At 42.2% G+C, this 13037-nt stretch overlaps 1 protein-coding gene across 6 annotated transcripts in view; it reads left to right on the top strand.

The window, feature by feature from the left end:
* Positions 1 to 13037, top strand: part of NRG1 (neuregulin 1) — a 209538-nt gene that overhangs the window by 177806 nt on the left and 18695 nt on the right. For 3 of the 6 annotated variants that reach the window (XM_072625462.1, XM_072625460.1, XM_072625458.1), the window contains one exon: positions 5078 to 5145. In XM_072625462.1, the coding sequence (XP_072481563.1) occupies positions 5078 to 5145 (68 nt within the window). Of the gene's footprint in view, positions 1 to 5077; positions 5146 to 5708; positions 6267 to 13037 lie in introns of those variants that run through there. The other 3 variants (XM_072625463.1, XM_072625461.1, XM_072625464.1) reach the window with 2 other exon arrangements.

Below are 13037 nucleotides of genomic sequence, written 5' to 3'. Positions count from 1 at the left end.
CTCCTGCTGAGCCTCTGATTTCTCAAGAAAGAGGAACTGATTTTAATTTCATCCATGCATTCAAGGGAATGTCATAATAAATGGTTTCTTAGAAATCCCTCAGTTCTCTTTTCATCTCGATTGCCCAATCAATTTAGAAGAACTCATCAGGGGCTAGGCTACTCTTTCCAACACCACGTGTCCAACTAGGTCTGCAGCCAGCAGAAGGAAAATGAATTTAGCACATGGAGAGATTGGATAGATAGTGTCAATGTGGTTCCTGCCAAGTTTGAAAGGGGCATGAATAAGTGATTCCCTTAGTTAAAAATGCCCTGGACTTCTGAAAGTTTCCTTTTATGTAGACATTATCATGACATGACTTGATGATTTCCATCCTTGCTTTGCAAATTGTAAAGCACCATGTATACATAGTTCTCATGTTCATGATTGAGAAAACAAAGAGGCTTTTGGAGAAGGGACTCCTTCATTAGAAAGTCACTGAAACACCATAACAGAGTTTCCCTGGAGAAAACAATAAGAAAATCTTGGCCAGATTTTCACCCCTCTTCCCACCTGCTCTGTCTGCCTTGGCTTCCCAGAGCTCTGGGTAATTAACCAATATTTTCCAAGTATTTTTTTACATAATTATAGCTCCTCTGCTTCTCTGTCCAGAAAGTGTGATGGTGGGGTTTGGGGTTTGTTTTTTTTTGTTTTTGTTTTTGGTTCCTTTCCTAAACCTTCCATAATGGCAGCTCTTGACTAGAAACAGAATGATGTGCTTTTCCATCTCTTTTATTGGGCTGTTTGTCTCTGGCTTTCTCTGTGTGTCTCTCTGTGTGCCCCCCCCCCCTTCATCTGTCTGTCTGTCTGTCTGTCTGTCTCTCTCTTTCTCTCTCTCTCTCTCTCTCTCTTTCTCTCTCTCTCTCTCTCTCTCTCTCTCTCTCTCTCACACACACACACACACACACACGCACACACAAGTCTCCTTACTTATACCTCATTTTGAGTCATCACAAAGGAGATCATAGCTGTTACCAACATGGTGCACACAGTTTAAGCCAATAAGAACCAATCAAAGCAACACAGTCACAGAAGAATGAAAAGAATAGGTTGCATTTCCATCAGTATTTTCAGATTTATGGAGCATTTTCCTCACAACAACTCTGTGAGATGAATACTACAAATATCGTCATCTCCATCATATGTCTGAGCAAACTCAGGTTTTAGTGACGGGAAGTGACTTACTTGGGGCCAAGGAGATAGTAATTATTTAGAAGCTTGGTGCCTTGACTCCAAGTCTGGCACTCTGGGCCCATTATACCATGTTACCCATTGTGCTCAAAGTCTCCATTCCTCCTGCAACATGTTCACAAGGACTTTTAAAATGAATCTGGAAGGCAAAAACAATAATACCTACTTTGAAAATGGCTCCATACCAATGCTATGTAGTAGATCTGTTTCCTCACCAGTTTGTCCTTTGTCCGTCAATAATTTGCAGCCTGCTTAAGGTGACTCTTACATGAGAGAAGTCATAAAACTTCTCATCAGTCAATGATTTACCAGCATCTCTTGGTAGACTTTCCTACTGGCTCTGTAACAAAATCAATGAGAACAGAAGAGGCAGGAATGGGGCTCTGAGAAACCTAAAGGACCTAAGAAAATTCAAGGTCTGTTAGCATTAGAAATGGAAGTTACATTCATTATTATAATAATAATATTTATTACTCAACCCATAGGTTGGAGAGATTGTTGAAGTCTCTCTGCCTTTGCTTTGAATGTCCCAAGCCTTTTGGTTATAGCCAAGGTTTTCTAGTTTGTCAGATTTGGAAAGGGCCTCAGAATATAAAATCCTAGAGCTAAGAGAGACTTAGGGGATGAATGATCAACACATACAATATTGGAGTTGGAAGGGATCATAGAACATAGAATGTTAGAATATGGAATATGAGAGTTGGAATTGATCTTAGAACAATGAATGCCAGAAATAGGAGAGTTGTTCAGTTATGTCTCACTCTTTGTGATCCCATTTGGGGTTTCTTGGCAAAGATACTGGAGTGGTTTGCCATTTCTTTCTCCAGTTTATTTTATAGAGGAGGAAACTGAGGCAAATGGGGTGAAGTGACTTGCCCAGGGTCACACTGCTAGTAAAAATCTGAGGCCAGATTTGAACTCAGGAAAATAAATCTTCTTGACTTATGTTCAATCCACTGTGTCACTTAATTGCCCATCCTTAGAATATAGAATGCTAAAGCTGGGGTGACCTTATGATCAAAAATTTCAAAGCATGTAAAGTTAGAACATAAATAGTTAAAGGTAGAAGGGACCTCAGAGCTATATAAACATATAGAATGTTGGAGGTAGAAGGAATCATGGGCCATAGAATGTTATAGGTAAGAGTGACCTTCAAACAAAGAATATTTGAGTTAAGAAGAACCTTGGAACAATTTTAAAGCTGAAAGGAATCTTGGAACATAGAATGTTCCAATTCTAAGGGGCTTTAGAATGTAGATTGATGCAACTGGAGGAACCCTTAGGGCTCAAACAACTCCCCCAACCCCTTTATTTCACACATGAGGCAACAGACCCAGATAGGAAGGCATCAAGGGTCACCTAGCTGGTTAAGAGAGCTAGGACTTCAACCCAAGTCATCTGACTTCTTATAAAGACATGCCTCTTTCATTTCATCCTTTTGTCCTCCCTCACCAAGCCATATTAACATAGTATTTGAAAGGAAGTGTAAGAATAGTAGGTTTACTTGTGTCTATAATAAGAATTAATTCTTCTGCATAGTCTTACTTCATAGAGCTGGAAAGGACCTTCCAAGTTACGTAATACAATCCCTTCATTTGACAGATGAGAAAACTGAGGTCAAAGGCATTTAATTACAAAGTTACATGGGCAGTATATCAGAGTTAAAATTTGGACTCGGGTCCTCTGATTCTATACCCTTAGCTCTTTCCACTGACCCGTCCTGAATCTGAAATCCTTGTGGGTATTTGTTTTTATGGAATTAGGTCAATGTATACTTTTCTGCTTTTTCCATTAAGACCATGAGAACTTTGTGATCCACAAACATTTGTGTCAAGATGTGAAGACAATTCTTGCGTTTAGTGGGGCAGGCTTTACATCCTACTTGTTGTCATTTTGTAATCTGCAAACATATTCATCAGTTCCTTGTCCAAATACTATTTGGTGCTGCTGTTCAATTGTTTTCAGTTATCTTGACAAATATACTGGCGAAGTTTGCCATTTCTTTCTCCAGTTCATTTTACAGATGAGGGAACCCTGAGTTATTTTACAGATGAGGAACCCTGAGGCAAACAGGGCTGTTAAGTGACTTGCCCAGGGTCACACAGCTAATATGTGTCTGAGACAAGAGTTGAACTCAGGAAGAGGAGACTTCCTGATTCCTGGCTTGGCACCGTATGCACTGTACCACCTTGTGCCCACACTGCTTGGTATGGCTTAGTCCTAATTCTATAGAAGAGAGGAACCTCTTCATAGGTTTGTATGAATAAGGCTTCAGGCCTCACCTAAATAAGGCATTCAGTCAAAACTCCTAGGAATGCCAAGATCTCAATGTGTAGGAGGAAATGCCAGGTCAAGGGCACAAATCCCATCTCACTAAGATTTATACCTTGCTATTTATAGCATAGTCTCTTAAAAACTTTACATATATCTAGGGAAAAATAAAATATAATTTTTAAAAAGTCTGTAGCAAGTGAAAGGCGCATGTTCAGAAATAGAACCTACCTGAATTTGGTGTCATTACACTGAGTATACAGTAATAGTGTGGTACAGGGGGTGGGGTGCTAGCCTCGGTTCTGACACACATTCTCTGTGTGATGCTGGGGAAATGACTCAGGCAACTCTCTAGATCTCCAAGTGGCATATGAGTTGCTGGCTTTCACTGGTAGAGGGAGATTCCACACAAGGACTTCTCCACAGCACTGAAATCTCAGTATACACACATATATATTGGGTGAAAACCATGTCATGGGGGTGAGCCTGGACTCTGGGGGCTAAATGAACAGAACGCAAATTCTCAGGAGTGGCTCATCCCCAGAAGGCTGGGTCCCCTGGGTGTCTAGTGTACAGTACAGAGGAACTCACAGAAAGCAGTGGTGTCAAATCCCTGTGGGCTGCCTGTTGATTTAAAAAACCACGTACTAACATTATCTATATTCTAGTGTATTTTTGTTTTGTTATAATTTTAATCACATTTTCTTTATGTTAATTATAAGCATTTAATTACATTTCCATCTGGTTGGGCTACACTAAGCAGAGTGTCTGACACCTGTGTCCAAAGGTCCTGTGGTGTCACCAGTTGCATGGGCAGTGAGTGCCCTTCACCAAAAAAACCCTAGCTCCTTAAAACATTGAACCTATAGTGTGCCATCTGGTGGGGGCTATGATCCAGCCTCAGGTCCCTCCTTCTAGCCAGCAAGGCAAATGGGAAGTGAAGGCAGAGAACCTTCAGGCTTGGAGTCCTTTGTCAAACCAATTAGCACCAGAATATGAGGATATGGAATTCTTACCATCTTCATCACCAGCTTTAGCCACCACACACACACACACACACACACACACACACACACACACACACACACACACACACACACACACACACCTCTTTACTCCAAAGCGCTTAGCCTGTGGGATGAAAGGTGAAGCAGTGGAGGGAATGTTTTTGGAGGTAGAGTAGAAAGAGGGGGCATGGCTTCTTATCTGACCCAGTACTATTCAATTAGCAAAAGCAAGGCTGAATGGTAAGTGCCTGATACACACCAAATATTCCAGCCACCAGCTGGGGCCACACTACCCTCCCTCCCTCCTTCTCCATTTCAGCTTTATAGTTTTTCTCTAATCAAATTTCAATGTATTGACCTTTCAAATGAAAAAGAAATCAATAAACTCTTTGAAGTCCTCGAGGGATGTGGTTTTCTAGATGTCTTCCCCGCTCTGTGTCGTTTTTCATTACCCACCTCCACCCCTGAGCATCCTTTGGGAGCAGCCTCATGATCTCTAGGAGGGGCATTGACAGTTTAATCACTGGGTGTCTTTAGCCTCTGTTGTTTATCACATTTCTGCCCTCTAGGTGCCAACCTGGATTCACTGGAGCGAGATGTACTGAGAATGTGCCCATGAAAGTCCAAACCCCAGAAAGTATGTTAAAAATAATCTGAACTTTGCTTTCTTCCCCAATCCACAGCAACAATCACTACCACTTGGTGGTTTGACCAACCAGGTTCCTGGGCTCAGCTCTGCACCCATGGCTCGGTGGCATAATGTGTCATTGCTGTCACCTCCTGTCACTGGAGACAAGAGATTGGGAAAGATGTTCAAAAGTCCCAGCAGGCACAAAGGGCAGGCCAGCTAACCTCTTTGACCATTGATATCAATCGGAATTCTTTGAGTAACTAAGACGGCTTGCTGTTTCCTCATGTTGCTCCATAAGTGACCTCTGCTTTAGCAGGTGCAAACACCTGGGATGGTGGGGGTGTGTCTCCACCAGCCATCACTTTTATGCGATTTGGTCCTAACTGGTCTCCTTGGAGGTGTCCCCCATCCCTCGAGCCGCATTGGGGCAAAGCTGAGATTGCTCCTGGAGGTGAACTCACCAAGGTCCAGCAGTTGACACTGACGAAGCTTCTTTCTTAGCACATGTTCACTTCTTCTCTTTTCTCTGTTTTCTCTACCGTTGTTTTTGTTTTTGTTTTTCCTCTCAGGTGCCCAAATGAGTTTACTGGTGATCGTTGCCAAAACTACGTAATGGCGAGCTTCTACAGTACGTCCACTCCCTTTCTGTCTCTGCCTGAGTAGGAGCATGCCACGCCCAGAGGGCACTGCTTTCTTGCTGCTGCATCTCCCTCCCCAGATCACACCTAGAGCTAGATTATTCTTCTACCAGGTCTAACATGGATGGCCTCTGCCTGTCGCATGAGAATCTTAACCAAAATCATTGTATGAACTGCTCTGTTTATGCCATGTTGGAACTGAGACACTAATAGGCATGTGAGGTTCAGGAGAGATGTCAAGGTGATGTTGACTAAGGATAGCCAGTCCCCATCAGTCCTCAGCAGTGACAGTCAGAATGACCATCTCTAAAGTTCACTTTGATGGAGAAAATACAATAAAGTCATTCCACTAAATAGTCTAACTGCTTTACAAAGATGCCAACAGTCTGAAAGGGATCTCGCTAACTTGTACCCCATAATGCATTTGAAATGATGGTAAGTTGGATATGGTACAGAATGTATAATTTACGTCAAATAAACCTGACAAACAGAGTGCAGGCGTTTCTCGTCATTGCCTAGTGGACCTTTAGAGAATGAAGGAAATGTGGGAGAGACAGTAAAAGGGATAGGAATTTCAAAAACAACCCAGGGCAACTCAAGTATGGATGCCCTTGGTTTGCCCCATTTATCAGTGATGCAAGCAAACTAGGCATCTAGGGCCAATTTTATAACTGAGGAGGTAGAACATCCTATTGTACTGATATTATAAGTTCATCTTAGGAGAAGGAAGGACCCCTACCACATTTTGAATTGTAATTGGCTTTTCTTTGAAATATGAAATGACTGCCCCCAGAATATGAGAAAATCGCTCCTTGGAGCCATTCTTCCTGTTTTGTGCAGGCAGCGTTGGCCATGAAAGAGCAGAACACATTTTCTAAACTGCTGTAAAGAAAGCTTCCCTCACTCATTTGGAACTGAGGCAAAGCCTTTCCTCTTTCCCTTTATGCACTATCATTTTTGTCTATTTGCTTAAGAGACATTATGTATTTGGGCTATTTTGTAAAGACCTTCTTTGTGATGTTTTCAGTGACAGCCTCTGGGAAAGGGGGCATTTAGGTTTAATTTGGAGGATTGAGCAGGAAGCACATTTGTGACTTAAATCCCAAAGGTTTTAGGGGGACCCATTCTAAAAGCTTCTTTAAAAGCTGGATCTTTTCTCAGTCCCCTAAGGCTTTCATTCATATCTCTTACCTTCCCCACTGCCACCACCACCACTGACCCAAGGGGAATTAAATTGTTGGTGGTTTTCTGTTTGGAGAAGATTTGGAGGCTGCAAGAAAATAAAAAAAGAACTTTGCCCATGTGATAATTAAAAAGAACCGGCCATGTATCTTAGAGGGAGTAACATAAGGTAGCATTCAGGTTAGAAATGAAGCAAATCACCACCACCAAAACTTGAAATCAGGCAATCTGAAAACCAGATCCAGTTTGGAATATCTCTCTTAAGCTTCATTATCAGCTGCCAAGGAGCATTGAGTTCTTATGTCATCTGTGTGACGTGCTCTGATATTGGATTATACACTCATGGGCCACAGTACCCCATAACTCAAGTCTTCTATATTTTGAAAAGTTAAAACATTTAGGAAAAAAGATCTTTCTTAAATGACTACCTCTCAGAAATAATTTGCCCCTCAAGTATTTTAAGAAAAGGATCAAGTAGCAGGCAGTTCAGAGTATTCATTCACTCTTGGATGACATCATGTTTTTCTAAGAACATGGCATCCCCCTGCTCAGTCAGTCTAGTGGTTTGCCTTGATGGATTTCCTATGTGAATAGCTTAACTTCCGGTATTCAAAAATGAAAGTCAGACAGCTCTGGAACCCACGTCTACTGCAGGAGGAGAGAATCATAACTTTAAGATCCCCTGCCTGTAGATGAGTCCCCATTTTTAATGGCAGGTCCACATTAGTAGGGTCTGAGTCAGGGAATGGACCACCAGTACGAAAAAATACAAAGTCTAAATTACAGACTCTTGGATATAGTATGATGCCATCCACCAAGAATATTCCTAATGAATATATCTGCTCTTGAGTTATGCATGACACCATGTTTTTCAAGCCTGAAAAATGTGAACACTCAATGTAGTCTTAGCAGGCTCCATGAAAAATCCTAATTTTTTTTAATGGATACATTTTTTAATGGATGGTCCCAAAGGTGTACTTGTACCCCAGTCAGAAGGATTCCAGGTCTAAAGCATGGACAATATCCATGCTTTGTGCACCTGAGAACAAGAGGGATACATTTACTTGTAAACATCACAGACACCATCTCTTTCCACACTTTACAAATTCAGTGACTGTCTAGCTGGTTAATGTGAAAGCAATTCAGATTCGTGGTTACCAGTCCACAAGGTAAGTGATCAACCCTTAGGCACAATTGAATTGGCTGTAGTTAAAATTGACAGAGATAGAATCCAGTCAGTTAGGGCAGGATGTTGAGATGACTCATCTTGGGATTCAGAGGTTCTCTGAGCATTTAAAAGTAGTCACTAGGACAGGGGGGGATGCTGGGTCACTTCAGTTTCAGGACAAACACAACCAAAATGTAGTCCCATGCTAAATCCTGGGTTGCAGAGAATGCTCCAAATAGCAGTTCTTCAAGCTTATGTTCTATTGGAGGAAAAGATAAGGAATAAAGGAATACAAAGGATTCTGAAATGCATAATCAGGGTAAAGATGCTTCCTACCACTTCCCTAACGGCTGCTATTGCTTTGAAATATGGAACTCACGCCTTGCTAATGTATTTGGCCTGATGATCCCCATTCCCAGAACAGTGGAAAAGGAAGCCTGTTCATTCCATCAAATGCTACAGATTTGAACTGTTAACCAGTTAATTGATTTTTAGAAAATAATTACATTCTGAGGCGATTGTCCATAACAGATACCAAAGTCCCCACAATTTGAATTTGTTTTGTTAAGTGAGTGCACATTAAGGAATCACTTATCAAAAGAAAGCTGAATTGTTTTGTAAACACAGCAACCCTTGTGCTTCCAAATGATTAATTTGGGAAAAAAAGACATTCTAGAGGAAGCATCTCTGAAATAATGAACGTTAGACATTAGATTAAGTAAAACAGAGAAGGTAATAACCCGGCTATCAAGTGAAAAGGGTTTGTGGGCACATAGGTTGCATTCCTTCAATCCAAACAAGAGAAAAAAGAAGCATGAGTGAGTGAATAGTCAGGGTGCTGGAGGGTGATGCATGTTTCCTTGTTAGGACTTAAGACCTGAGTCCACTTAAGAGCTAAGTAGCAATTTTCCATTGACTCATTTGCAATGGAAGCTGCCTGATATGAATATGACTTCCCGTGAAATGAAATGGGCACAATGACTGGTGGACTTTCTGATAAGACTGTGTAAAAGCAGTTGCACATATGCATGGGCATGCCAGTAATTTTACTGCAGACTTAACCAAGCTTTCCACGCTACTAATATATGCCATTAGCAGTGTTCATGAAGGCTCACAGGAACAGCTTTCTGGGAATCTCTCTCTTCTAAGCATCACTGCCCAGGGGTGTTGAGTTTTTCTCTCATATAGTTTTATCTTGGCTTAACCCTTAAAGTCTTCCTGACTGGTTGGGGAGACGGTGAGCATGGGAATGGGGGACTCCATTGTAGTCTCCTTAGCAGAATTTGTTTCATTGTCATGTTTCCAAATTTATATATAATAAAACAAACAAAAGGGGATTGCAAGTAGGTCTAAACTATCCAATGTGACTCAGAGAGAAGAGAAAGGAGGATGGATCTGAGTGAAATTCAGTTCAAATCTGTCTGGTTTTCAGTTGGCTAATTGATGAACGTTGAGGCTTAAGGGGACTCCTCTGGGAGATATTACCCTGCCCTCCTGCCACTTCCCCCTCCCATTAAATTTGGCAAGTTCCTTGGAATCTCTGGGGAAATTCAGATCATTGGATGAATCTAGAACAAAGGGTCAGAGGAATGTTTGGAGTCTGGGACTTAGGGTGTCCTACTCTCAGCATGGGGCGCCTTGACTCAAGAGAGGCCTTCTCCCTTCCCATGATGCTGTTAATGAGAATAACTCCTTTCTTGATAGCTAATTCATTCATTCATTCATCAAGCACTGATTTATCAGATACTATGCACCAAGCACTGTTCAAAGTAATGGAAAAACAGACAAAAATGAATAGTCCCTTCTCAAAGTGCTAATTGCTTATTAAAAGCAACATGCACACAAATAAGTAAAAGCCAAATACGTCCAAAACATAAACAAATGTATCCAAAGCCAAATACGAAGCAATTTCAGGTAGAGGCATAAGACCTTGGTGCTCCAACAGCCTTGTGTAACAGAGATCAAGGATCTTCGGTCTTCTGTGATGGATAATGAAACAGAGGCTTCCTCAGGAATCATCCAGCTAGATAAGACCTAGAATCAGTGATCTGGGACAAAAAAGAAGCACTTGAATGCCGTTTGCTTTCCCAGTGCCTCTTCCCCATTCTTTCCAAACATCAAAGATTTCTCTTAGAGAGGACAGAGCTTTTCTGACTTCCAAAGAGAAAAGGGACACTTGCCATTTTGGGGGGAGGGCTCTACTGTCGTCTCCTTTCAGACTGAGTGGGCTCAGGCCATCCCTAAGTCTGTAAGGCATCATCCTTATGCCTGGCTACCCCTCCTCTGGGTTTCAGCGTTGCCCTATGCTGAGATAATGTCTTAAGAGATTCTTTAAGGGAAAGGTTTTTTTTCTAAGATATTTAACATTTTGCAAATATTTACTTATCTTGACAGCATATTGGGTAGGGGTGAGAAGAGGGTGGCAGAATCAGGGAGGGACCAAAGAGTATCATCCAATAAGCTGAATCCTGAAGCACTATACCATGAATGCAGAACTAGACAATATATTGCTGATTTTAAAATAAATAAACAATGGTGTTACTAAACTTTAAGGAGTTTACAATCTAATGAGATAAGATGCTCAGATAAACAAAGAAGCCAAAATGAAGCTTAGTGTTCCCACAGTTTAGTGGGAACAATTCTGATTGGCATTAGAGGACCTGAGTTTAAATCTCAGCTGTGGGACAATATGACCCCAGGAAAGCCAAGTCATCTACCTGGGCCTAAAAGGAGGGAAGCTGATCCAAACGATCTCCTAATATCCCTTTCAGATGGAGAGGACCATGCCCATTTTAGAGAGGAAGCAACTAAGGGCATGGAGATTTGGACAATGCCACCTAGAAACACCATGGGAAGATTGGAAATAGAAACCAGTCTTTTGACTCCAGTCTGGAACCTTGGGTAGCAGAGTCTACTGACTAAGGAATAAAGGAGAAGGGTGGGGAAATATTGCAGAATGGATTATGGTAATCCAAAAAGACCCTCCTCCCCAAAAAAAGAGAAGTTCATGTTCTCAAGACTCCTTCTCACCTGGTCAAGATATATCTTCATATGGTTCAGAAGGAGGTGCTTGACAGGGAAATGAGTCCTTGGTTCTTGGCCTGTGTGGCCTGGCTAAGTGACTTCACCTCTGGGCCTCAGTTTCTCTCTCTGTAAAGTGAGGATGTTGACTTTGAGTTCTCAGGGCTCTGCTAGCCCAGATACTCTACCCCAGAGCCCTGAAAGGTCTCCTAGCCTCTCCATCAGTGAAGTCTTTGAGGGGTTAAGCACGGCACCTTATGTACCCTATGGCAAGTGGGTGCCATACTGTTCCAGGACATGAAGTGCTTTTCATGGACTCCACCTTGATTACAGACACCTGCATGAACACTGCTCCAAAACCCTTCCCCACTGGTCCTGTTTTCATGTGCAAACAAACAGATGTGTAACTTTGTTTTGGACTACATGTATTGCTCTTTTCTGAAACTGTGTCCCTTTTCTTTCTTTTTTTTGTCAACTTTCTGCATTGGCAGAGCATCTTGGGATTGAATTTATGGGTATGAACCAATCATTCCTTTTTTAGTGCCTTTGAGCACATTTTAGCACCTGTGACCTTGACTGCCTCTCCCCCGCTTCTTTTCCCCTTCCTCTCAATTCCTAACCAGTATCTTTTTGCTCTAGAAGGGATCATACAGCCATAACAGTGGTCTCTCGGGCTCTTAGCTCTGATTAGACATAACACTAGAGTGTTAGTGAGGGCAGCACACTCATTTCCCAGGCCCCACATCAGGTCTCCTAGCTACAGAACTCATTGCCAATTCCTTTCTCTACCATAGTGTTTGGCCTGCAGATCGCATTTATTGTAAAAAGGCTGATAAAGCCTTCAGGATAATCCAACCTCCTGGGATCCAGGCCCCTGAGGGGTCTTCTGCAAGTGCAATCATTCCAGAAGCCCACTCATGCCCACTTCAGCTTGGGAGCCAAAGGAAAAGTCATTTATTCCTGCAGCAGGAAGTACAGATCCTGGTGGGGAAATTCAATAGTATGTGCTTGGATTAGATAATGCCTCAGGCTTCGTTATGTTTACCTTTCCTATCTTCTGAGCTAGGACAAATAAAATTGATAAAGAAAGTGGGCTCTGTGGCTCTCTGCAAATAGGGTTGATTTGCATTGAGAATGTCTGTGCTAAGGAAAGGGAAACCAATCTACAAGGATTCCCCAGACACCAGATCTTGGAGGATTCTCCCACCTCCAGCCTTGAAGAAAGAAACCTGAATTGTCCTTATACCAGTTTGGTTGCTGATATGGTTGGAGTAACTGGTGGCTAGATGCAGAGTTCCCAGACCTTCAGGGAAATGGGTGACAGAAGAGATATGTATTTGGGAAATGAGTGACAGAAGAGATCAGGCCAGTTTGAAGGCCTTCAGTTCAAATTCGGGTTTCACATCCCTCCTCCCTCCCCGTATCCCCTGAACCATAAAGTAAGGGAGACAGATACTTGGACTCTCCATCCATGAAGCACGGTTGCAGGTTGGTGTGACAGCTGGCTGGATGGACTTACTTTCCTTCAGCTCTCTATGGGGTTGATGCACTGACATTTGAGTGGCCCCACTCGCACAACTGTTTGCTCAGCCATGTCATCTTAGACTTGACTAGACAGCTTCTCACAAGTAAACATAAAGTGCCTCATTATTGTTGCCATTATTATCCTTATTCATTAACAACGGTAAACTAGACCAAAGAGCATCTGTGACCACATCCTTCATGCAAATGAAATTTGGCTCATCAAGGCTTATATGCAAATATCTGGTATTCTCTCTAAAGGAAAACTGGCCTCTTGTAAACAGGCTTCCCATCCCTTAGGAGTTAATGCCCCAGAATGGTGAGGGCCCTGTTCCTGGGATGGTTTTGGTGACTTCAGAAAGTCCATC

The sequence above is a fragment of the Notamacropus eugenii genome, chromosome 7, assembly GCF_028372415.1.
Source record: "Notamacropus eugenii isolate mMacEug1 chromosome 7, mMacEug1.pri_v2, whole genome shotgun sequence".
Lineage (NCBI taxonomy): Eukaryota > Metazoa > Chordata > Mammalia > Diprotodontia > Macropodidae > Notamacropus > Notamacropus eugenii.
This window is presented reverse-complemented; position numbering and strand designations above follow the sequence as displayed.